Source organism: Melospiza melodia, chromosome 14, assembly GCF_035770615.1.
Source record: "Melospiza melodia melodia isolate bMelMel2 chromosome 14, bMelMel2.pri, whole genome shotgun sequence".
In the NCBI taxonomy this organism is placed as follows: domain Eukaryota; kingdom Metazoa; phylum Chordata; class Aves; order Passeriformes; family Passerellidae; genus Melospiza; species Melospiza melodia.
Window position 1 is genome coordinate 12,701,961 of NC_086207.1, and position 27,234 is coordinate 12,729,194.

At 41.1% G+C, this 27,234-nt stretch overlaps 1 protein-coding gene across 1 annotated transcript in view; it reads left to right on the forward strand.

The window, feature by feature from the left end:
* The window catches only part of SPOCK1 (SPARC (osteonectin), cwcv and kazal like domains proteoglycan 1), a 264,194-nt gene that overhangs the window by 229,345 nt on the left and 7,615 nt on the right, over nucleotides 1–27,234 (forward strand). The window contains exons 7-9 of the mRNA XM_063168721.1: nucleotides 16,658–16,774; nucleotides 23,287–23,508; nucleotides 24,115–24,177. Of these exons, the coding sequence (XP_063024791.1) occupies nucleotides 16,658–16,774; nucleotides 23,287–23,508; nucleotides 24,115–24,177 (402 nt within the window). The remainder of the gene's footprint in view (nucleotides 1–16,657; nucleotides 16,775–23,286; nucleotides 23,509–24,114; nucleotides 24,178–27,234) is intronic.

Consider the following 27,234-nt stretch of genomic DNA (forward strand, 5'->3'; position numbering starts at 1 on the left):
ATTGTGATTAAACTCCTAAAGATGATGAAATATTGCCATTAATACACAAGGAAAATAACCAGAATTTTTTTTCAACTCAGAGCAAAGAGATCTGCCCACATCATGACATTTGATGCCAGGCTTATTTGCACCTAATCATATTTGTTTCAACAAATGGCAAATAAAAAATTACAAATAGAACATTTCAATTTAAACCTGTGACCTTCACTCCCAGAAAATCTTAGTATTTTCTGCTAAGTTGATTCTCTGGTTGGAAAAAAAGTGGATTAATGTGCCAGCAGTCAGCAATCTGTGCATGTAGATCCCTTTGGCTTGTAATTGTTATTAAACTGGTTCACTGCACCCTTCATAGAATGTGGAGTCTCTTGGTAGGGGAGAAAATAGCCCTCTGTTTATTCTGAGAGCTTGTGAACTACTGTAATTCATTTCAGATTTATAGATTCACCATCTTTAAATTGATGTTGTTTTTTTACAAGGAAACAAACAGCCAATTTTTTAACAAACCAATGCATTTAATTCTTATAGAATTTATCTTCCTGTGGATCAACAGCATAACACAATTTTAATTACACTGACCACACTTGACTGAATTCCCTCATTCTGTAGCAAAGTCTTATCAGAGTAAAGCTCCATGAGATGTGTTGAGCTCTGCTGAGCCCTAAGTCACAAGGTCTGCATTCTTATCATACAAAAAATAAAAATAAAAAAGAGCCAGTTATTTACACTTCTCTCTTGGGGGAAGCAATACTTACTATTATATAGAGAATTAATGGAAAACACAAACTACTAAGTGCCTTTGTGGTTAAGAAGTCAAGTGCAAAACCATCTAAAGTATATGATTAGAAAAAAAGGAAGGAAGTGCTGAAGCAGGTCAGCAGCACTAGACTGAAATAATTATTGTCAGTTGTTCGTGATGTATGAATTCACAGCTAAGTGGATTTTACCACTTTCTTTGCAGCAGATATAGTTCCCTGCTAGTGAGGCTTTGTATCAGCCCACTCACACTTAACTGCAATGTTTTCTGAATATATAGATATGAATTCATGGCAGCTGCCTTTGTTGTATCTGAGAGGAAAGGAATACTGAAAGGAGATCCCATCTGATGGCAGGGAGTGCAAGTGCTGTCCCTGTGTCCCTGGAAAATGCAGCAGAGCTGTTCCCTCACAGCAGTCAAGTGCGGGGGGGAAAAGGCCTCAACATCAGTACTTTAATTGCTTTAACACAATTTTCCCCATTTTTAAAATAAACCCATGGAGAGGAATTATCTGAATCAAGAACTATTTTCCTCTATTGCATTTAAATATATTTGAGGGGTTTTTTTTTTAACAAAAGCTGCACAACCTTCTTCGCTGAACTGCCTTTCTCACCTGTTGAACCTATAAATCAGCTCAAGCAGAGAGGTGGAAGTGGTGATTTCCTTCTGGTTTGGGACAAAATTGAGAGATGGGCTGAAAAGGGAGGACCAGGGGGAAGATTTGGCAGTTCCCTGGCCTGACCCCAGTCCTGCAGAGAGCAGGAAAGTCCCCATAGCTGCTCCTTAGAAATTTAGTTTTGTGGGAAAGAAGTTTGGCATGACTTTGGCACATGTGATTTTAGAGAGTTCTGTGGGCTCAAAGCCATTGGAGACATAGGAAACAAATCTGACTTTGTTAGCAAAGCAGACTTTGTTAATTCTGTTATTTAGAGCACTATTTACTTTATTTTTTTTAATATATAAACTGATTAACTGATGGTGGTACTTTGTCTTTCCATTGAAGAGTAGAAATAGCTGGACAATTTAGGAAAAAAAAGTAATTTCAAGGAGTTCTTAGGAAGTCTTAGTCAGTGATTTTGATTTGAAATGCATCTGTAAGAGACTAGAGAGAAGGCAATTTGAAAAAGAGCTCTCAGTCAATGTGCTGTCACCCACCCTTCTTGCTCCTTGGCATCTCTTGTAACGTCTCCCAGGTTTGACAGCAGAAATGGTGCAGTTCAGTCCTACAGTACTTTTCAAAGTACAGATGGGCCAAGCACAGATGGCTGAATTGCATCCTGTGCAGCCTCTCGCTTAAACAAATATAGAATAATTTCCCTGACACTGCTGGGGTGTTTTTCAGATTTACATTGAACTAAATCATGCCATGAATTTTTGATTTTCTCTTTATCATCATCCATCCCAATTACTGGGTTTTCTTTCTGACACAATGCCAAATTGTTATATTCATCTTCATCTCCTTTGCAAGATACATTTTATGCATCTGGAAGGGGTTATACGGTTCTGTATTTTATAGACACCTCCCTTTTAACAATTTCCTTGCTTAGCTAATAAAGTAGTCAGATATTTGCTATGCCCATTTCATGTAAAAAGAATAAAAATATGGTTTCTAAGCAAAAAGTTTACAACCCACATAAAGCAAAGGGAAGGAACAACACTAGCACTGCTAATTAAAAATGTGCCAGCACGGGTCAGCAGTATGTGCAGTCTTACAGTCAGTGCCTCAGACAAGAATTGTCATGTATTTGTCTGGGTTTTTTGTAGGTATCATGTTAAATTCGAGTTTCAGAAGTCCCTGAACATGACTTTGCAGGTGTTTACAGGGAGTTTCTGACAGGTATGACAAGAAAAGCTGAAGATACTTGTTTCAAAATTTAGTGACTGGGTAATAAAGGCTGTCATAGTTAACAGAGAGGAGTCAGGGGTGGCTCAGTGGAGGTGTGATCAGACGTGAAATGTAAAGGGTTCAAAAGTGAGACTTACAGCTCATGTGTGTGTGGGGACTGGGAGAGCAGCGGGAAAATGCAGGGAGCAGAGATGGCCTGGTCAGCATGAGGAGCTGGGCTGTGTTATCTTGGCAAAATTGTCTTTGCAGAAGCATTCTGGAAGGGAATGAAGGGAAGATGGTGAAACTCAGCAAGGCCAGAGGAAAGGGCATGAGAACAGGCAGGAGGAGAACTGATACATTCCCTTACCTGTGAGAATGGATTGGAAATGGTGTTTTAAAGTATCATTTACTGACTTTGCACAACATTTAGGCAGAGATAAGCTTGAGACAGTCCCAGGAAAGGCTGCAGCCCCACTAAAAGTATACAGAAGGGTGGGGGAAAATCTGCAGTGAAGGAGTTTAAACACTAGAGAGGAGCAATGAGGAGCTCAGCTCCGCCTGTGGGAAAATGTAGGCTGACCAGTTGGCATTTTTGAGGTGTATGAAATTTAGACCGAAATTTCAATTTGATGGGAAGAAGTCAATCCATCCATCCTTCATGTGTGTCTTGCCAACTGAACTGAGTTAGTGTTTGTGGAGGACAAAAGGAGAGTGGGGACCGAGGACATCTCCCAGATTGCTGCAGAGAGCAGGAATGGGACAGGCAGAAAAATGTAGGAGCAGAAACCTGACAGAACAAGATTATTGAGGAAACTGGCCTGAAGGTAGCTGAGAGCTGAAGAAATGGAGGAACAGGGGATGGCATCAACATGGGCTGGACGTGCTCTTTTTGGAATGGATGAGTCTGTCTGTACTGGTGTGAAGAGAGGGGATGCTGAGCTGGGAAGGAAATTCTGGTGGTGCTTTGGAACAGGACCCAAGGCACCAGAGGGGGTTGAGTGAGTTCCCAGACAATGGGGAGGTCACTGGGATTTATGGTAGAACTGTAAAGGAGAATGATTGCAACATTCTTAAAGTGAGAAGTCACTTTAGCTATTCCTGCACTGGAGAGCTTTTATTCAGCAGTTTTACAAACATATTCTATTGGCAGGGACAATGCCAGAGCTGCAGCATTTGCGCAGACAATACCAGTATAACAAAAGATACATTTTTTTTAATTTAGTAAAATATACCAAGCTGTTTGAAAGTAAACTGATGGTGAGAGCAAGAGGAGAGAAAAGTGGGTGTCATTTTCATTTTCTAAACAAGCTGAATAATGATCTTTAGAATTCAACACAGCAGCTATTGAATTTTTCATTCTGAGATAATATAAAAGATACAGATATACAACAAACACAATTCCTACAAAAGCAACTAGGTGAAAAAGGCTCAGTGAGATGTGGATAACTGAATTTCCTCTGACAGAAAAGTGATTGGCAGATCAATAGCCAAAAAATCCAGCTCTTGAGAAATATGTGAATATTCAGCTACAACTCTATTGCAGATCACAGTTCATTTCTGAGAGTCCTTCCATCCCTTATAGGAGCTAAAGAATGAATTTATTAATCTTTGTTGACCTATTGACCTCTACTTTTATGTCCTAGAATACAGATTTACTTCTGAAAATCCCCAGTTACTGTGCATGCATACATATTCCATCATGCTGTATATACAGCTTAACATATGGAGAATTGATATGAATCCTTTTCCTTTTCAAAGTGCCTAGAGAGGGTACTGAAAGGGGAAAACAGTCAGCTCTTGCTGGAAAGCAGTCAGCTCAGGAACTGAGCAGCCAATTTGTAAGCTGTGAGACACTGTCAGATGTAAGGTTTCCCTCCATGACCCTGCCAAACCTCCTCTGCTCCCCACTCTCCCTGTGCCCTGATGTCAGGTCACATTCCACATCTCTCACCTAAAGGAAATCCAGAAAAAAAGGTTTTTTATTGGGCTTTTGCTGGCTGGCTCAGAGGTTGGTACAGGCTACCCTGGCACTGAACTTCCTCCCCACTAAGCACTCAATTGCCACAAGTTGTGTTCCTGCACACTTAGAGCTGAGTCCTGTCACCTGCACCTCTGTGGGATCTTCAGGAAATCCTTTGGACTGATGTTTTGTGCTGCTCCCTTGTGCCTGCTGCCTGCAAATACACCAGTGCCTGAGTTCTGCCTCCTGGCTTTCCCATTCCTCTGACACAGGAAAATATATAGACTTGTTTTCATGAAATGTGGGTGCTTGAGATTTTTTTTTTAATTACAGCTGAATCCTGTTACACAGTAAAAAGGCCTTGTAGGCTGAGTTAACATTTTCACTTTATAATTTTGACAGTGCAATAGAGTACAATTGAATTAATCAGGTTTTCCTGAGTTTCTGTTACAGAGATTTTGAGGGTCTCAGTTAAATCATCCTATTTGAAGACTGATTACTAGGGAGGGAATGTATCATTCTGGTTTTAAATTATCTTTCTGGGAACAGATTTAAATCTTTCCTTCTTTTTTTTTCCTATGGAGTCCCATGGATGTATTCAACTCTGTGTTTTCAAAATATTTCCTATTTTTGTCTATTTAATGAAGCGTGTCAAACATCCCTCACTTTTTGCACTTTAGAAATCTGTAGGAGTTCCCTGCTATCTTTTCTTGCTATTTTTCAGAAAGAAGGATTAAGGGTTTGCTTTACTTTTTTATTTTTTCCAAAAAGCATAGAGTCTTTCATGCATGAGAAGTTATTTCCTGTGCTTGTCTAGCATTGAGCATGATGGGTTACTTACAGAAACCAACTTCTCAGCTATGCAGTGCTGGGATTTGGGAGTCTGGCAAAGGGTCAGATCTCTGAGGGACCAATCTGGAGGGACAGGCTGTGCCCAGAACTGCTTGCTTTCTAATGCAGCACAGCCATGCTTCTTTGCTGCTTTCTAGGAGTTAAATGGTCTTTTTGCTGTGTTCCCCATGAGGATTCTGGCCATGAGATCTGGAGCACACAGGGCATTTTTCTGCCAGCTCAGCCCCAGCTCCTCAGTGCTCAGGAACAAGCAAGAGGTCAAAGCCATTTCTGTGCCTGGGGCCAGATGCTCTCTGCCCAGGGTGTGTGCAGGTACTTTGAATCAGGAGCATGAGCACCTGACATTAGGGCTTGGACTCTTTTACAAGAGCTATTGAACTAGAATTTGGATGATTTAATGCCTGACTTGGGGACAGCAAAGTAGTTATCCTGCTGAAGGTCACATTCGATCACTCGAGTCGTGATGAATATGAGAGCGTAAGACAGCTCAGGGGAAATCTTCTTTATTTTTATGAGACAGTCCAGGAGATCCCACCACACTTGTGGAATATATAGGTAGAGGGGAGGTGCAGGGAAATGGTTCTTTTCACCATGTCTTTTTTAGTAGAAGATAAAAAGGATCTATACACTATATTAAGAAATCCAAGGTGTATTCAACCTGGAGAACTGCAGACTCTGCTTTCTTTGGCACTGTGAAAAGTAGGGAAAGAAGGAAAGAGAAAAGGAAGAGAAGTCTTTAATTCCTGTCTGTGACACTACCTAGACAAGCACTTTCCAGATTAGGTATCAAACTGTCAACTACCACACTCAGTTGTGGTCTGCTCCTTCGTGTGCAGTTTTGGTGGAATTTTCACATTTTCTCTGCAGAACTGCTTATGTAACAGGACACTTGCTTTCTTATCTCTCTCTCCACAAACCATTGCTTTTCAATCAAACCAACAACAGCTAAGGTCAGGATTTATGCAATAACATTAGGTGGGAGTGCAAAGGGGAGCTGGAATAGAGGCTGGAAGGCACCCTGAGCCATGGCCAGCTCTCTTCTTTCTTCTTGCAATGTGTCACTCATCCATGAAGGAGCATTAATGCCCTCTGTGTGTACCATCCCTGTACACTCTGCTGGGAATGTGTAATGTTGCTCTTAGTAACAACATTCCATTATTTTCTATCTCACAGTTGTCAATAAATCATCTGTTAAATGAATCAGGCCTTGTGAACTTGAACTGGCAAGATTGATTTTTTGCATGATGTTTCTTTAGGAAATGAATTAAATCTTAGAAAGAAAAATGTGTGCACAGTGGCAGAGCATGCTTTCACAGAGAGAGTATTTATGATGAATAGAAGGAAAATAGAGTACACATGCTTCAAAGAGCACATTCTTGTAATGATGCTCAGTACTAATATGATCTGAAGTAAAGATGGTAAGATCAGAAGCTTTCAATGCAGAAAGATTACCATTTCCTTTGAAAGCATTATTTACTTTTAGATATACATTGAGTTCTTGCATTGTAATTTACCTAAGTCCTTATTTTTTTGGCTTTCCCCTGTATCTGTCAAAATAATTGGGCTTTCAGCAGGGCTTTTTACAGACAGAGGGTATGAATCCAGGAGTGATTTTTTTCTCTTTACTGCCTGCCTTTACAACAGTTGAAGGAGGAAGATCCTCTTGCATTATTACTTGCATGGAGGCAGCTCTGAGTCTGTGAGCAAGAGTGAATGTGTGTCCACATGTTGGAACACAGATATTTAAATCCAGGCTCCTGTTGCTGTCAGGGAAGGCTTCAGGAAGACCAAAACAAAATTTCCAATGAGTTCTCCAAGATTTTCTTAACATTAGAAGTGCATTTCTGTGATCAGTCATACCAAGTGAAGTAGGGAATTATTTTTGATCTTTAGCACTGAGACACACATAGATAATAACCACACTGTGGTTATTAGCTCACAATAACATGATGAGATTGTTGCCTTTGTGGGATGACTGCTTTTCCTGACAGTGACAAGGATAGTAAATGGTGCACTAAAGTCCTGACATCTGCAGATACTTCAGTGTGCAGGAAGGTGTGGCAAAATGGGGAAAGTATATTCAAGCTCTATAGTGAATTAAAAGTTAAAAAAAATAAAAGGTATGGAATGTGAAATTATATCCCTGTATCCTTAAAGAGCACCAAAGAAATAGTGAAATCTAAAAGGCATAAGGCAACTTTTGGAGGAAGATTAAAAATAATACTAAAATGAAGACTAAATAATTCTAAAATTCTTTCAATGTGTGACACCTGGAACTTTCAGCTACCCATGTAAATTCAGAACCTTAGAAAATCACAGGCAAGCCCATAGTCAGGGGATCTTTGCAATCCACAGGGGAGCTATGTTGTCTCATTTGCACTTTCTTATTGAATTTCAATCAGGTTTCCCAACAATTTGCTGGAGGAATTCCTGTGGGACACCTTCAAATGCTCCTAGCCACATGCCATCCGACAACTCCTCATTTTCTCTTCTGTGTTTTCTCATTTAAGAATAATTCACCACATGACAACATTTTACATTAATGAAGCCCTGGTGGTATCAGATATGATGACATTCTGTAGGGAACAGAGAAAATAAGCACAGAGATAGACTCAGTATAAAGTAAAAATCAGCTGATGTGCAAAAAAGTTAATGAGGGGGAAAACCAGCTTCTGCTGGCATATGCTGACTCACGAGTATCTCTCTCTCCATCCTGCTCAAGCACAGGCAAATTGGATTTATCAAGGGTCTCTCAGGAGGAGAGTAAGGATAGTGGGCTCCAGTAAAAATTAAGTGAATCTAGTCAATGGTTTCCCCTTTTTTTTCTGTTTGATAGAGCACCAGTTCCTGGAAGAAAGAGTCTTTCTAATCAATTCCTGGGTTTCTTTGAAGGTTTTAGGCAGTATCTGGTGTCCTGGCAGGGATTCTGGGAAGAATTTGGGGTGGGGTATTTTCCTATGAGAAAGCAGCTCAGTCCTAGTGTTCACTGTCACTCTGGAAATGTCCTGTGCTGGATCCAGTCAGGCTGCACAGTGAGGGTCTTGCTTTTGTCTTTTTCTACAATATTCTGCAGTTTGTTTCTTCAGGTAGAGCAATGGCCATTACTGGGAGGGTGAAGAGCCCAAACATTACCCCAAAACAAGCATACCCAGCACACACTAGCATTTGGATCTTGCTGCCCATAAAAATAATACCTTTTCACATTAAAGCAAACAAAAAAAAACCAATGATCAGCTGGGAGCTCCTTAATTTTAGATTTGAACAAACTTAAAGAGATGGAGTAGTGTCAGAAGGACAGACTTGTGTAAATGTGGTTTTATCCTATGAACAACTTTCATGTGCTTTAAAAGAATGGTATCAAATAATAATTAGTATCTCTTTTTACTATGACACCTTACAAAAATTATCTACTGCCATTGAGTTTTCTCCTAATTCAGTTTAGGTCTATCTATGATTGCACAAAGAACTGTAAAAATTAGAGGTCTCTTACAGCTCATTTTATATATAGTAATATTTTCAACTTCTTTTTGAGAAGTGGTGCATGAGCTTATTCTTCAACATAAGATTCAGTGAAACCACCCTCTGTTTTCACTTTTTTCCCCTAAATATAATCTCTTCATTTTTATTCTTGGATGTTGCTTTCCCATTTCAATTGGACATAAATAGATCTGCTCATTTCTTCTCAAATACTTTCAATTTACTAATTTTACTTCCTGAATTTTGCTCTTTCCAGCTCAAAGCCATTTTCTTTATGGAAAGTAGCAGCTGCCCTTAACATCACCAGCTCAAGTTATTTCCAACTACTGTAACTCAGAACATTTTTACTGAAGATCAGAATCTAAAATTTCTCTTTGTTCAGCAAGTGAAGCAAAACAACCTCCTGGATGTGAAGTTCAGCAGGTTGTCTCCAACATTTTCAGCTGTGGCTTTGGAAGGTCTGTGGGAAACAATTCCTTTTAAAACCCAAATATTCACACTATGGTAGCCAGTCCCACAATTCCTTCATTTTAATCACAGTGAGTTTGTTTCTACTCTTAATTATTCTTCCAGCTTTGCTGATTTGTTATTCCCAATGCCTTGGAGTGCAATATCTGCTGAGCTGTCAGCAGTGAAGTCAAGTATCTGTGAAAACCTCCCATGAGCTGGGAGCTGTGTGTTTACTTTAAACACTGCTTTAATCTCAGAGCAATGGTCAGTTTTTCTGATAACTCATCCCTCTTGGAAAGATTGGCCAGTGCTGGACAGGCCATGGCTAAAGCCAACTGGAGTCTGTGCTCTGAGATCTGCTGGGGACATCTGTTCAGAGTTGAGTGAAAAACAGAGAGGGAGAGAGGGAGGGAAGAAGGAAGGCAAGAAGAGAGATGATGGCTCTGTAAAGCCTTTTTTTATCCAGAGTGCTCCATGAACTGTTGAAAAGTCCACTCAGTCAGACATTTTTATTTGCTCTGCTTTAGTTTTCAGTTGATGTAACTCTATCCCACCTTTCAGCTGTTGGGACAGAGTTGAATGAGGGCATTAGAGTGAGCTGGCAAATGAATTTTGGTAGGCTAAGAAGTATGCAGGAGATAACATTTTAAATAGTACCTGACATGGCCAGAATGTCACAAGGGACATTACTCCCACAGGCTTCCTCCTTGGCTCTGAAAGTCCCCCACCATCATTATAGTTTGGATGTATTTAAAATAAAACTCCAGGCTTCTTAATCACCTGGCAAAGATGCACTTTCCAGGGTTCCCACAATTAATGTGAGCACAAAAGGAAGTAGCAGTAAGCACTAGGAAAGCAGATGTACACTTTGCCTCCAGTGCTGAGGGAGCTTTGTAGCTCTCAATCTTGCTTCACACAGTTCTAGCTGAGCTTTGTGTTTTAAATGTGCCTTTTTAAAGGAGCTCCAGATCAAAGCCTATTTCATCTGCCCAATAACTCAGCTGCTCCTGTAATCATCTCAAAGTCTGAACTGCAGGATCTTGGCATCTGCTGCTGTATATATAAGTAAGCCAAGGCAAAACAAGTGACAGCAGGATCAGAGGTGGTTATCAGCATAGGTGTCAACCCTGTGAAAGAATAGCCAGTGAGTGCCAAAAATGCAGTGAGACAAATATGTCCATGTAGAGCTCTGTCATGAGGTGTTGGTGACCTCAGGAGCAGTTTTACAGGTGAGCTGTTCATTGATTGGACTAGCAAGGCATGTTTGACATGCACAACCTTTCCTTATAGTAACAGCAAACAATCCATTCCTTTCTACTTCATAAAATTATTGGCATAATACTTCATTTTTTATTGTTATAAGAAGCTGCCTGAGGCCTCAATGAAAAGAGCAAATTAGAGCATTACTCCTTCCAACCACGAACAGTGAAATATTTGTGGAGGCCTTTATTGCCCGAGTTGCATCACCCAAATATCACATATAAAACACTTGGGAGTCATCTGCAAGTCACACAGATGTGTGTATGTTTATATGCATCTGTGTGGGGTTGGATTGGAAGTGGAAGGTTAGCACAGCCCTGAATTTATCTTGATGCTTACTTTGAAAGCAGCTCCTGCAGCAGCAGAGCACTATTCTGCATTTTTGGGACAGATCCACCCTCTTAGCCCAAAAGATGCTACAGTTTTTTTAACTGCCTTTTTTAATAATCCACACACGTATGGACCTTGCTATCAGGGTGAAATAAGATGCTGACTTACCTGCAAGAAGGTGTAATGATGTTTGTCAGAGAAAGCGTGGTTAAAATTGCTGCATTTTCTTTTTACAAAGCATGCAAAAATCAAAGATAATATAAAAATTAGTACTCCTGTCAACCTCCATGCTAAGGTACATTTATGTCAAACCTTTTTAAGAAGTGTTGCCACATTGTTTTCAAATATGTTTTACCATATAATTTTGTTGAGTTAGTCTTCAAAAATGCAAAAAATGAGAGTTTTTTTCCCTTCTGAATTGCTGAAATAATGCCTGCCCTACTTCTAAGAGGAGGAATATATCACTATTGGGCAATGTCATTTAGTTTGTGCTATATCACATTTTAATCAAATCTAAACAGTCTTCTCCTCCAGGCTCACAGGACAAATGACTGGGCAGTTTGTACCATCACATGTGCTACCAGCAGAGCTGCTTTCTGCTTGTGAGCAGGCAGGGCTGGGCTCCAATAATGCATCCACTGCCTCTTTCTTGGTGCTCAGGGAATAAAAAGTATCTCAGTCCATGGGCTCTCTTGCAAAGGTTTCTGTTTTTTATTTATGTTTTGTGGCTGGTCACCTCAACCACAACCCATTGATTCTGCTCCGTGCAGCACATATGCATCCTTAAGCAGGTTATTAAAAAGAAGTGGCATGTCCCCAAGCTGAAGATTTAATTTGCATAGGAAGAACACTAACCTCACTAAACTAAATATGCATTTTTTAAAGCTCCAACTTTTTTTTTTTTTCATTTTTGTTATTTCTCTGCATTTGCAGTTTCTTTCCTTCTACAGTACAGAAACAGTGGAAGCTGTTCCACCTTTCAGGGGTGTGTCCCTTTGGCATTCAGGGCTCCTCAATCTCTACCTAACAGACTAGTTAGTATTATATAACAATAATATGAACCAGTGTCTCTACAAGTAATTGGTACGAATAGGAATTGGAATTATTAGTAATACTACTCTAAAAGTAATTGGTAGTAGTATTTGTAAGAATTATTATTAGAATAAGAACAGTAGGAGTGAGAAGGCAACAGACAGATGCCAGAGAGATGCCAGGAAATTCAAATGACACAAAACCTTTTGTACACATTCTGTGAATCTGGTTGCACACTTTGCTTGTTGGGAAGTAGTGTAACATATCACTGTAACTTGTTCCTGGACAATATGGACTTCTTGTTAGCCAGAATATTCCAGCACAGGTGAGACATTAATATGATCCTGCAGGAATGGGCTTCCTAAGTATTAAGTCTTGTTTAGAATTCACTGCAGTAGGAGTTGTGAGGTTTGGGGGTTTTATGTTGTTTGTGGATGGAGATTTTACAATATTGCTTTGCTAGGTTGGAGTAGAAATGGGATGTGATTCAGTATTGATTTAATCTTGTACATCTACAGGTAAGTTCAGTTTTAATGTTGATTTCTATCACTAAGTACTATTGAAAGTCCCTATCTGAAAGAGTGAAATTAAATATTATACTGCTAATTTTCACCACCAATGTATATAGATTGGTATCTGTAGTGCTGCAAAAGTCCATAACAAAAGCAGGCCCATAAAAGCCTGAGCCTTTACAGCATGCTAATGGCTTTCCATTAGGTCAGATTAATGCTTTCTGCTTGGTGAAAATAGGTATTTAGCAACAGTGCTTTCAGTTTGTGAGGAATAAATAACTGCTGGACCAAGTGCTTCACCCTCGGGAATAAATCTGCACTTTGGCTTCTTGTTAATAAATCACTTTCTGCAGGATAATTTGTCACATCAGCAGATGCAGGTCTGAGGATGTTGTTGGGTCCAGCAGCTCTCATATCCTCCCCTGCATTCTCATTGCTGAGACTCAGAGAAGGGGCAGATTCTGCCCTGCTCCAGGTCCCAGTGCCACCCCAGGGCAGGGACTGTGCTCTGGGCTCAGGCTGGGAGCTTTACCCAGCTCCTACCCAGCTCCTACCCAGCTCTTACCCAGCTCCTACCCAGCTCCTACCCAGCTCCTACCCAGCTCTTACCCAGCTCCTACCCAGCTCCTACCCAGCTCCTACCCAGCTCCTACCCAGCTCCTACCCAGCTCCTACCCAGCTCTTACCCAGCTCTTACCCAGCTCCTACCCAGCTCCTACCCAGCTCTTACCCAGCCTTCCTCCTCATCCCTGGCTGCAGTAGCTCCCATCCCACCCTGCTGCTCTCAGGAAAGCCATGGGCTCTGAGCAGATCATCACAGCCATCAGCAGGGGAGGATCCAGGAATTAATGCCACACAGGGGCTGATATCAGATGGCTGCTAAAGAAGTTGACATCAGTAAAATAGCAAGGGTGAAGAAGTGTGGGTTGTTTTCTCTTTAAGAGGGGCAGGAAATAAATTGAAGCCCAGGTCTCTTATCTCAGAGAAGACACACACCAGTGAAAATGCCTATTTACATGTGTGTGCACTTGGTTGCTGACAGTTGACTGGACAGGTTCCAGTTGTGAGAGAGGGGCTGTGCAGAGTCTCCTCCCTTGGTGATTCTCTTCAGGCTGGATTTTTAAATCAGTGCTTCTAGTCATGTCAATATCCATATTGTTTGCAACCCCGGTGTTCTCTCCTTATAAATCTTCAAATAGCAAGAGACCCATTATCACATCCATTCCTCCTACAGCCCTGTGCTTCTTATCTGAGAAATGTGACTTGAAACTTCTATTAATAGTGGAGAGGTACATTTGCACTGCATTTTTCATGAAGAGGGTTCTTAAAAATGCTTTATAACTTCTACTAATGTAAATTTATATGTAAGGATCTCAAATGAGGGGCTCCTCCAAGATAATTGTTTGATATATAACTAATGGGCCCTACCACCAGAAATAAAACATTGAGTGCTCTGGTTCTTAGATGCCAGAGCACTGATTTTGTTTGTATGAAACTCCTGTCCCAAATGTGCCCCAAACCAAAAAAATACAGAATTATTATATGCCTCTGATAATGAAATAAATTAATATGAAATGAAATTCAAATGAAATAAATAAAAATGGAATGCAGTTCCATTGGGTAGAAAGGCAGGATTTTTTTTTAACCAGACATGGTAGCATTAAAATAAAATTTAATGCAAGAAATGTAAAATAAAAGAATGCTTCCTCTATTTTAATGTGCAGGCGAAAGTAAGATTGAGGGCATTAAATGCTTGAATAGAAAATTAACTGAACTTTGCATTAAATTTTTGAAGTCTTGTCCAGAAATTTATTATTCACTCCATATTAATAGCAAAGTTGGCTGCTGTTTGACTCATGAAACAGTATTTATTCTAGTGAAGAAAGACTGCAGTCCTAAGAGAGAACCTCAACTTCATACTCACTGTGGAATCATCCTTAAGCAGCATACTCAAGGAATATCTCATTTACTCACAGAAAATCTATCCAGAATGCAGAAAACTCCAGTTCTGGGCTTGCTGTCAATCATGCCTCAGATCAAATTCCAAAGGAAATCTGCAGGGTTTGTGGTCAGCAAAAACAAAAACAATAAATCTACCCAGGGTTCACTCTCAAACACTGCCCTCAAAAAAAGCTGTTTCTCAACATGGCTGAAGTTCCAAACATGAAAAATCTGTAACGGCTTCATTAGAAATGGTATTTTACAGACCCTGACATGTTTGATTGGCTCAGTTATAGAGACAAGTTGTTCCAAGTCTGATTTGCCATTAATTACTTCTGTTTACCATTCATTAATTACTTCTGTCCCACCTATGCTGTGCATTCAATCCTGGTTTGTATTGCAGTTTAAAAGCATGGATTCCAATTACCCCAGTCAATGCAGCTGACACCAAATGACCACTTTGTGAGGTTTATTTTAGAGACTTTATTTGAGGAGGGCATCCTGCAGGGTGCTGAGGCTGGGAACAGGGGGTGCTCCTTGTTCCTGCCTTCCATACAGGGGGAGTTTGGGAGCAAATCCAGTGTCCCCCAAAGCATTTGGCTCAATTTGGGTTGCTGTGGTGTCTGGGGTTGGCTATGTGTTTGGAAGTACACAAATCTGAATCGGGAAAATAAAATCTGGGAGGTATTTTCTTTATTATTATTTCTTTTTCCTGGGCCTTGACTGTCTGTGAGCTCAGTGTACCTGTCCAGAAGGCACAAGAATGGATGTTTGTGGCCCAGAGTTCCAGCCTTGGCCTCCATGTGCCACCATGATTATTTAATAAGTATCAGGTTTGCACAATAAAACTATATTATTCATTTCTTGGATGAATGAATTGTCTTTTTTTTTTCACCCAACTTGGAAAGATAAGATAGTTTACTATGAGTAAAATGTGATGTTAATTCAAGTGAGAAAATAAAGTGGTAGCTTTTTCAGCAAGGTTGGCCACTTTACAATTATTTTTGTGTTGTCCTCCATTTATTTTACATTGATGGGATTTTTTGTTTAAGACCTGATTTTTCCTTACCTGAACTCAGCTTTAGAGGGATATTGATCTTCATATCTTTATCTTTCATAGGAAAATTTATCAAACCCTTTCAATGTTACAGAAAAAAAAAAAGGAGAAATCTTTCTTTTTCTCCCCCTGAAATTTAGAAAATACTATAATTTCTATTTTTAACTTCAGAGTTATTCCTGTCCCAAACTAAAGTGTGAGAACAAACAAATCCTCAGAACAGCTGTGACATATCAGCAAGTTCCTTGTCATTGGAGCAGTGAGTTAAACTTGGGAGAGCTGTGGAACTCAATTTTCTTCAATAAGGTGGAAGGAGGGATATTATAATGTGCAGTGAGATGGAGAAGACTTATTGTGACTGTGAAGGATGTCTGCCTCTATGGCATAAAGTCTTGCTCTGTATTTCAAGAAATGTCATTTAAAATGTAGAATGAGTGCACAGTAGGAATAATAAAATTGCCTGAGCGTGTCAATTTTAAGCACTAAACATGATACAGAAATAAGAATATTTTTTTTGACAGAAATTCATTGCAAAGGCAGCTTTCTTCCCTAAAAATATTTGCTTCAGCTGAACATTAATCTCTTGGAATAAATTTCTGGGAAAATTAGATACTTCTCAGTAAAATGTATAAGAAAATAAATGTTTTACCAAGATAACAAAATGGAATTGACAACCTTCAGAGGTGGTAGAGTCTCACTTGCAGTAGAACTAGAGCAACATAACAATTTTTTCTGTATATAAATAAGTATATATATTTTCTATTACTGTGATAATAGCCTTATACAAAGCCAAATGTAGTTATAAATTATCCCTAGCATCTTTTTCGAGTAGCATGTCTAGGCAAGGATGTCCCTCCTCCCCATCTGTTTGACTGGTATTTTTCTCTGAAATCCTAAAAGGTGAAAACATTTAAGTTAAATAGTCACATAGCTCTAATTGCCAACTGGCAGGGAGCTCTGCATGGCACTTCTTCCATCACCACTCATGTCAGCTTTCAAGGAAGTACTTGAGCACAACTTAAAATTCAGCATGACTTACATTTTCTTTTTATCTTGCATCCTTTTCCCTGACCTTCTCTTTTTCCTTCAGAGCTCTTAATGAGGAGAACTTTACAACCATAAACACAATTTTCCTAATGGACTCTCTGGGGAGAGGCTTTTCCCTGGTGGCCCTGACTCAGCCTGCTGCTTTGTTCTCTCCTAGCTTGCACAGACAAGGAGCTGAGGAGTCTGGCCTCGAGGCTGAAGGACTGGTTTGGAGCCCTGCACGAGGATGCCAATCGTGTCATCAAACCCACGAGCTCGGAGACAGCACAAGGCAGTAAGAAACCCTTTCCCCTTCAACTCTGGGTGTTGTAGGAGCTTCCAACCTGAGAATTTAACTGAGCACCGCTGCAACATCCTGTCAGGCAGGTGCCAGTGAATAAGCAGCTACCTGAGTCCTGATCCTGCTGTTTTCTGAAGGAGCTGCAGTCGTTCTGTCCCCTCTCTCTGCCCCAAACTGCCCTAGAAACTGGCAGTCAAAGGCAGAGAGACTTTCACAAGTTAATCAGGCTAATAAATGTCTGAAGGCCATGGAGAACACCCCTGTATGAGGAACTGAAACTGCTCAGGGAGTTCTCTCAAGAGCTGGGGTTAATTATTGTGGTGTAGTTTGTGTCTGTACTGTTAAATTCCATCACCTTCCAATTCAGCGTGGCTGCATCCAAATCATTCCTTGGGGTTGGACTCTGGTCACTGCTTAACCACCAGTTTTATCACCAGGTATTTTCTGACACATTGTCAGTGGAATAAGATGAAAATATGGCATACAAGCATAGGGAACATGATGCCAATGTTGGAAAAAACTCACTTAGATTTTACTTTAAAAATTCCTGCTAACAGTTTATGTAAGGGAAAGAATAATCAAAACATCCACATCTGAGCCATGTAGCCAGAAGAGTTAAATGGTGGAGAAAGCTGGAGCCCATTGTGTCCTGGGTATTTAATAACATCATCTTTGCCTTCTTTGGTGCATTTTTTTTTAAGAAAGAAAGAATACGAACAGTCTAGAGGACATTTACTCTCTGTGGGTTAAGCCAACATGACTGATTTTGATGTCATTTAGCCACCAGGGAGGGGAAGGATTCAGATAACAGCGTTTAAAGAGGTCATGCTCATCAGAGAGCAGATGCAAATTCACTTTCTGTAAGGACTCATTAATTCTTTCAAACAGTGTCCCCAAACACGTGGGCCCTTGGACTGCAAAGCAGGATGCACAAGTTTTATCTAGGTGTGTGCTTCACTTCACTGATTCTCTGGGGTGAGCTGTCTAAAGCCAGGGTCCAAACCCAGAATTGGAAGGGTCCAGCAGCTGCTGCTTTTATGGCTTTTTTCAGCTGATGTCCCTGTAGAATGACACCACAGAGGCTACAGGAGCACCAGAGCAGACCCAGCACATCAGGGAGGGCATTTTCTGTTGGTCCAGGTCTCCACAGCCCCAATGTTTTGCTACATCTGAGCTGGGGTAGAAGCAGATTAGCTCTTCCCAAAGAGAATATACCATGGGCAGTATTGCTCAAAACTACAGACAAACCCAGTAATTCCCCCACACATCTTAAAACTCTGTGCTGAAACAAGTCATGTTCTGTGTAAATGATCTTTTTTCATGTGTCCCTTATTTTGCACAGTATTTACAACAAAGTCAGTGTCTTTAAAACTGTATGTCCTACTTATTTCTGAAACAGTGCTCCAAAAAAAGATATTCTCATACAGAGGATCCGAGCCACAGTGCAAAAAGCAACTGGATGTACCGCTAATCATGGCTTCCAGATGTGAATTCACTTCAAACCCCATGACAGAAACCCTTAGAGGCTTTAAACTTTATTTGAAGTCCTTTAGGCACAGAATCATAGGAAATCTCATTTTATCAGATTGTCAAAAGGATGTTTTCATGCAGATGATTCATGGCATCCTCATGGTGACCTTGCCAGAGACCAAATCCTAAAGGTGTTGAGTAGTTGTTTTTTGGGTTTTTTCTCCTTAAGCAATTTCAGTGAGAAAAACGTTCCTGGTAATTCTGCAGTGTTTGCTCTGATTCACAGAGGAGCTGTTATCTCTTTTTAGTTTAGTTTGATTCCTGGCAGCTTTTATTTGAAAGGCTGCTTGATGATTTTAAACACTTGATCTCAACAATGTTCGTTTTTAGAATGTTGACTTAGTTTGGCACATTTTCTACATTTTCTTCTATATCAATTAAAAAAAAAAGAAAGAAACTTTATGCGTTTAGATACCTAAGCCAGTTTTAAATGCCACAAAACTTGGGCTTGTTTTTCTTTTTGAGGTTTTGCAACAGAATTCATGAATTAATCTGCATGTGCCAAATTCTGCAGCTCACATTCTCCCTGGTGGCACTGAAAATACACACAGGGTGAGGACAGCAGTATTTGGCTCTCTCCAACTTCAAACATTTGTAAAAATGAAAGACACCTTAAACAGGGCTCAGAATTCAAAGCAAAGTTCACATACCCAAGCTGTGGAAAAGGATGTCTGTGAATCCTGGCACACAGGACACCCCCACTCTGATGTACACATTGCACTTTTTTATGGCTCAGCCTGTGTTGCCCTCCTCACCACACACTTCCCTTCATTAAACTGAGCTGGTTTGGTTGTGCCTGCAGGGTTTGAAAAGGCATGAACATCCCCAAATAATCCATTTTGGATGTGCCCCCGTGGCAGTGGAAGGAGCAGATGGTGGGATGCCATGACTCCAGTGCCTCGGACACATCAGCTGTCCAGAGGTTTTCCAGCAGAGATTTCTCTGTGCTAGATTAATTTTTCAAGGTGCTAGTGTGAGTGTAAATAAGCATTTTGAGTGTATTATGTTCACCCCCAGGTGAAGAAAAAAAAAGTACACTCCTTCTTATTTTCTTTGTAAGTCTCTTGAAAGGAAAAGGAGGAGGAAGATCATTGTGTTTAGATTTCAAACCTTCTTTCCCTGAGCTCTCTGATCCCAGCAAAGCACTATGGGCCAGGTACTTTGTCTTCTGAAGGCTTTGTGCAATTAAAATCTCCTCAATAAGTGATGTAAGAAACTCAGGGACATGTTTTGACATAGGGAAATAATGGAACTAATTAGGTAGCAAGATCAGATTCAAATTGCTCCTGAGCCTGTTGATAATTCATAACATCCCCATATTGTATCCAGATAGTCTCCCTGGTTGGAGTGGGTGTTGTTTTTCTTTTACTAGAGGTCTATGCAATATAAAGGATTTTTTTCTGGGGAACATTTCTTCTTCTCCTTCTTTTATTTTAAGCGATGGGGGAAATTAGGTTAATTATACCCCTGTTAATTTAATTGTAGTATGCTTTAATAAAATAAAAAATAGCTGATGTAAGTCAACTCTTGAAGGGGGAAAATAATTCTTTTATGCCAGAAGGTGTGTTTATTTTAATAAGGATTTTCACCTAAAGACTTTTTTAAATTTAATTCCATTTTAGTTCAGAGGAGGTGGAGCATTTTCTGTGTTAATGGGATGAGAGACTTTTACATGTAGGTCACCAGCTTGATTTCCTTCCAGCTCTGTAGTGAATGAAGGTTGTCAGGATGCTGAACAGCTGTCAGTTGCAAAGAGGAACAAGATGGTCTTAGTCCAGGTCCTTGTGAGCAGGTGTCCAAATGAGAGCAGCCACCACCTCAGCTGACATTAATTGGCATTTGTGTGGGCAGCCTCTGCCAAGGAGCCAACAGGGATGTGGAGCCTGCACCATCCTCCTGCTTCTCACCAGAGGCACTGCAGCACTGAGCTGATGAGCAGAAAATGCAGAGTTCTCACTGAGGTTGCTTATTCTGGGTCTGTTGTGCTGGAAATCCAGCATGTTAACCAAGCACTGAATTCTTCACAGGATTATAGTATGGGGTTTGTTTCATCCAGAAAATTTCATCATATTCATAGATAAGTATATCAAAAGAGTTTAAAAAGAAGTTAATTCAGTCAACTTGTCCTCAGCAGGCTGGTGGGAGCACATGAAGGTAAGTGAGCTCCAAAAGCCATTTTCCATCAGCTGCCCTGGTTTTGCCATGAATCAGAGCCTGTGCTGGACATTTAGGGGACATTTGGCTTTCACTCCTGGTGCTGGGTGCTGAGAACATCCAGGGTTGTTAGGTTTGGGCTGCCGATGCAATTTATGGGCAGAACCTTTTACCAGGAGACAATATAGAGTTGCTGTTTACCTTGAACAACATACTGGGGGACAATTAAAGAATTAACTTTCCACTGATAATAACCATCTAGCTAAGGATTTTCTGTCACACCTACCACTTCCATATTCAAGGACTTCCAGGCCACATTGTCTGGTAATCCAGCACTGTTTAGTAAACCAGCCTCTTAATGAATCTAATCTGGAACTCAGGTCACAACAGTGAAAGCTCCCTTTTTAATAAGAAATTATAATCAAAACCTCTTCAATTATTGTAATTAACTGTCTTCTCAATGACCTTTCTCAGCTGTATCTCCCATCCAGCCCTGCTGGTGGGTCCCAGAGCAGCTTTGTGCTCCCTGCAGTCACTGCTGGTGATTTGCTCAGACAGATCCATGCTGAGGACAGGCTGGTGGTGAATCCCCATTGCACACACAGGTGGAGATTTCCCAACAGGGAGGGCAACAAGACTCAGAAACAATCTACAGGCATTGTAGGGGCAAGCTCATTCCAGATCTCCCTGCTTTGGTCCCTGCCAGTTAACAGATGACTTTAGGGACCATTAGGGCTGAGCAACACATACCATACTCAACTGATGATACAGCACACCTTGCAGTTGCTCATCTTTTGCAGCAATGTGACCACAGCACGTAAAATCCATTGTCAGAGAGAGCATCTGTGCAGAAAAAGAGCAGACATTGGAAACTAACTCCTTTTCTCCTGAAAACTGGTAAACTGGGATAGCTGGAGCTGATCCCAGCTCCACCATGCAGTTCAATGATCCACCCCAGCCTGTTTGACTACTTTTAACATGCCCTGGGTTGGAGAATCTGGCACCAAACACCAGCACAGGGCAGGACTGGGTGCCCTGCTCCTGTTGCTCTGTAAAGGCAAAGGTGAGGAGTCTTAAATCCTTTCACTTGACAAAAGATTGCACAGTGACCAGATCCTGCTTGCCTTCTTCAGATGACTTAAATAATTGAAGCCAATATTTCTAATTCCTTCAGCAAGGCAAGCAGCTCTCCCCTACATCTATTCACACAGCCTTGTTCTTTTTCACTGTGCTCAAACATGATTAGATAATGTTATGGGAGATAACAGCATAAAAATGTGATGAAATGTTCAGCATGATTTCTCTCTTCGCTTTCTGAGCTGCTCTAGCCCTGAGGAAATGGTTTTACCTTCTTCCTTCCTTAGAGAAACATGTATTATGAATGACACAAACCTTCCCATTAGTTAACCCTTCTGATTGTCCCTCTGTGTCACTGACAACCTTCAGCCACAGCTGCATACAAAAACCACAGCTTCCAGCAAAAAGCCCTGCTCTCCTTTGGATTCATGCCTAAAATAGCAAGTAGGGTGCAGAGCTTGGGCAAACTGTCAGCATGATTCCAGCAACATCTCAGCTTTCACTTCAACAAAGCAGCATCCTGAAAGGAACACATACAGCAAATAAAGCTAAGTCTAACCTCTTTCAGTGAAAGTTGCAGCTGAAGGAAAAAGCTCATCAGGCTTCTCTACATGGCCCAAAGCAGAGTGAGAGTGCACAGGCAGGTTATTGCTCCCAGCTGGAGCAGCGTGAGCACCAGGGGTGTCAGGAGCCCTCTGTCCCTGCAAATCCCCAACCAATGGATTCATGTTTCTGAGTCCTGGTTGAAACCAATACGCTTGTTATCAGATTTATTATCTCTATATTACAAATATACTTCCTTACATTGTAGATAACTTGGAATTTAGTCTAAGCATGGAAAAAATACCATGACAGTGTGGATTTATAGTGCCCCACACCACTGTTTTTTCTGGAGACTGCAGGATCCTGGAACGTGTCTCTCATATACACAGTGGGTATCTATATGCATGACTTGGGCTTTCTGTGATAACCACTGCTGCTGCAGCAGTCTTTGAAGAATCTGGGCTATTAAAATGAATGATGGTGATGGTTTCCAAAGTGCTGGAGAAGCAGAATCCTGTGTTGCTGCAGGAAGGTGCTGGTACAGCATACAAGAGCATGGGCAGCTCCAGCTGAGGCTGTGCCCGCCCTCAGAGTGATGTGAGGAGCAGAGAAACTTCACCTCTTCTCTCCCCCAGACAGCTCACAGTCCAGATCAAAGCAGTTTGTTGTCACAAACCACAGACAGGCCTTTGAAAAGTGAAAAGCAAGGATGAGAGGTAGAAGGTGAGAGCACAGCAGGAAAGAATGTGATCAGGCAACTAGAAACGAGTCTGGGAAACAGGATTTAAATTGCATTCAGATACAGTCTAGGTTGAAAATATGGTGGATGCAGCCTTTTCTCATCACATTTCAGTTTCCTGGAACCAGGCCAAGACACTTGGACTGAGGACTGAAGAAAATTAAAAACCAAGAATTTTTTGAGTAGAGATAACTTTAAATTACAGAAACCAGTTCTGAACCTCAGCCCTCTCTACCTCACAGCTCCCACAGAGTGTGAGTAGTGCTCTGGTTTGTAGCTGTGCTTGGGTTTAAGCTTTACACAGTGAGTTCAGTCATAAGATTTTGTTCTGCTTTGGGCAAGTCAGCTCAAAATTCAGAGTCCAGTCACAAAATAAAAGTTGGCAGGGCTTCACCTTAGAGTGGTTCCTGTGCTGGGGGCACGCTGGGGTTCAGCTGGGGAATATTTGCCTGTCTTCTTACAGGATTTGACACCAGCATCCTACCAATCTGTAAGGATTCCTTAGGCTGGATGTTCAACAAGCTTGACATGAACTATGACCTGCTGCTGGATCCCTCGGAGATCAGTGCCATTTACCTGGACAAGTACGAGCCGTGTGTCAAACCGCTCTTCAACTCCTGCGACTCCTTCAAGGACGGGAAGCTTTCCAACAACGAGTGGTGCTACTGCTTCCAGAAGCCAGGAGGTGAGCTGGGCCATGTGCAATGCAAACAGGAGCTGTTTGGCTCTCCCTGTGTCTCAGGGCCTGCCTGTAGAGTTTGCTCATTGGCAGGCAGGTGTGTTGAAAGCCCTTTCGCTCAGCACCAGTGTGAAGGGCATTCTGGAACCATGTTTATTGTCATAGATGAACTATGTTAACATCCCTTGATCATTAAAGCAAATAAAGTAGTAAGTGTCACTGCACACAGTCTAGAAATAAGCTCTGTTGCTGACAGAAAGCTCAAGAATTTACTCTTTTATTAACACAGAATTTAGCCAATTAACAAGTCATAAATCAGGGAGCTGGCATGATGTCAGTTTGGTGAAAAGAGAGGTAGAATGGTTTAACAATTAAAATGGCCCCCAAACACTACTCTCAACTACACTGTGTTGCCTTTTTTTTCTTTTTTTTTTTTTTTTTTTAATTAGTGGAGCTAATGACATAAATTTGTTTTGCAGTACAGTACCAGCATATGGGCTTCTCTCAGTCCCAGGTGTACAGTAGCCCACATTTCATGTCAGCAGTGAAGCCAGTCATTACAGAGCCTGTCCCGTGCCATCTGGAAACTGATTCTTATACATTATATTTTAGGTCTTCCTTGCCAGAATGAAATGAATAGAATTCAAAAGCTAAGTAGAGGGAAGAGTCTGTTGGGTAAGTTCGATTACTTGCTATTCATTTGCTCAACTAATTAAAGCTTCTGTGATTATTGTAACTTTATATGCAGTAATGGTTTTTCAATTAGAGACTAATGTTTTGAGTCGGGAATATTCAGCACGGAGCGTAGGCCTGACACTATGAAATTAAACAAATAATGAGATAGCAACACACAGAACAGGTGTCAGCATGGCAACGGGTTCAGAGCTAATTTACAGCTCTCCAGAAATGCAAAGCCTTGTCTGCACAGAGCTTAATACTGCCTTCACCACCTCACAGGTCAGAGTAAGAACTGGGAGGCTGCTTGATACTCAAGGCTCCCATTTTTGAAGGGTGACTGAAGGTGCATAGCCAATGCATTCATGTTCCTTCCAGTTATGGTACAATGCAGGCTTTCCTTGGGGTTCAATTTTGCTAATTACTCTTTAAAATATTTCAGTATATTGTGTGTATATGAAAACAGGAATTCATATCACCTTGTTTTAGGCAGCCTGCAGGATGCTTCATGCTGTAAGATGTGGTCATGCCTGTCACTCTCTCTCATGCCTATTGGGAGCCTGAATTGATTCATGACTTACTCTGATGGATATCTAAAATTAGGTTAAATAAATCCCCATCTGGCATTTTCCCAATTAATTGCTGGAAAATCAGGTTGCTGAACTGAAAAAAATTCAAGTGACTAATTCCCTACCCTAAAATCACCCAGTGATGTGTGGCCTGGTGTTTGTGTGCTGGTGTTTTACCAAAACTTGTGTCCCAGCACATTGTGCACACAGAGCCCAGCCCCTGAGGCACAGCAGGACAGATGCAAGCCCTGCACTTCACCCTTGAGGAGTGGCTGACCTCAGCCCAGCTGTCAGCCCCATCATGGAGAGCATGTCAGGCTCCCAGAGCATCCCCAGCTGCAGCCCAGGGTGTGCTCAGCTCTGCTGCAGGGCTGCTCGTGCCTCCCACACTGCAGCCTGATGCTCCTCAGACTCAGCACACCCTGCAAAGCTCAGCTCTGCCGAATCCTGCCTCTCCCAGAGCCATTTGGGCTCAAGGTTCTGGTGCCTGGTGAACAATCCCAACCTGGATTCATTGGTTTAAATGAATAAACATTCCTAAAGGCCACAGGGACTGTGGTTTAGATCCATCGTCCTTTCATAGCAAGTTCACATGAAGATTAGGATGTTTCAGAGTCACAGCTCCTGCTGTTCCTAGCTGTGGGAGCCAAGGGAGGATTGATCACTTGGGATGTGTGTGCTCCATTCAGTAAATATTCTGCATTTGTGTTCAAGGGAATGTTGAGGCAAAGGAAGTCACAATGTTCTCTGTCTCATGGGCATCATGATTTTCAAAGTCACCTAAAAGTATAAGAAGCCCAGTTCTTAACAGATAGCTTTGACTATCCCATATTTATTTTATGCTTTGCTGTTATTTTCTACGTGCAATAAATGTCATCTAGGTTGGAACATAAGTAGTTTGTTCTGGTGTGTGGGAAGAATGATGCCTGGGTTGCAGGTAGTTCAACATGCAGGTGGTTGTAGCACATGTCACTGGATCTGAGCACAGTAGCAGGAGTAAAATGACAAAGTAAAAGCCGTAGGAATGGTCCCTTAGCACAAATAACTTCTAGTCAACTGTATTAATAATAAAAAAAAATAGAAGAAGAATGAAAGTGGTGAAGCTCAACAAATCAAGGTGTCAGGCACAGGTTGTTCCACAAGCTAGAAAACTATAATATAAAGAGGAACTCTTTGCTTCACCTACCCTGAAAGTCTTCCTGCATAATGACACCTGTCATGGAGATTTTAATTTGATATCAGAGCTATTTATACAGCAGAAAACATTGTCTTTTCTCTTCACTGTCTGAAAAATCATTGAAATGGAAGCTCAAACATACACATAACTGGTAGCAATGGTAAAGTTGGAAAAGGGAGATGAGTATTTTCAGAGAAAGTAATATTTAATTATTCTCTTTCCTCCTCTGACCCTGACATAGAGAGCACAGCACTTACAGTTTGGGCACCAGCATGAAGAATGTTTTTGTTAACTCGTATCCATTGATAAAAATGATGACTTTTGATATTTCCTTCTCTGTATATTTTTCAAAACACATGACAGTTGGAACAAAGTACTTCAAAGCCATTGCCATTAGATATGTTGAATTTGGAGGCTTTCAAATGAAGTCTAGCATCCCAGGAGACTGAATTAAAAAGTAAACAGCACTATTCATCTTTTCCTGCCAGATTTATCTGGAGTACAATTAACTGCAGAGACTGTACTTTTAGAGCATACAACTGTGCAGCCTGATAATGCTTCTCCCACTCCACTAAAGTAATAAATTTCTGCTCCCATCACTGTTTTCTCCTATATCAACCCTGTGGATTTAGCTAATATAATAGCTAATACCAGGAGCTGTGTGCTGGCTAGTACTTACTTCTGACAGGCTTTTACCTCTATCTTTAGCATATAATTATTCTCCTCCTGTTCTCTAAGGAAGGGGAGTGTTATATAGATAAGGAAATGATGCAAAAAAAAAAAAAAAAAAAAAAAAGAGGTCTAGGTCTGAGTCCATAGAGGATACAGATGCAACAGTGCTGTTCAAGTTTGTGTGGAATAACCAAACCCTTCCCAGGACAAAGGCAGATGGGGAGGCAGGATTCAGTAGCTTGAGGCAGGGACTCACATTTTGTGAGTCCAGGCTTGTGGGAAGCACTGCCTGTGCAGGAACCTCTGGAGAGGAAAGCTCCAGATGTTCCCTGATGCCAAACCCAGCAAATGGCCTGTCTGAGTGCCATGCTCCAGGACAGCAGAGCTTGCAGCCAGCTCATTTCTGACAGAGAGGCTGATTTGTGTACATTTGTGTACAGTTCACAGGGAGAATCATCACGTTGTGCAACACTTGTTCCCAGCCACTCTCTATCCTCTCCAGATTATCACCTGCACCTGACACATCAGACAGGACATGCTGCATCCTCCCTCTGAGGGTTGGCAAATACTGGGACATTAGTATGCATAGATAAATATTTAAAGCTCCAGTGTTACATACAAATTGGCACGAATTTCCCA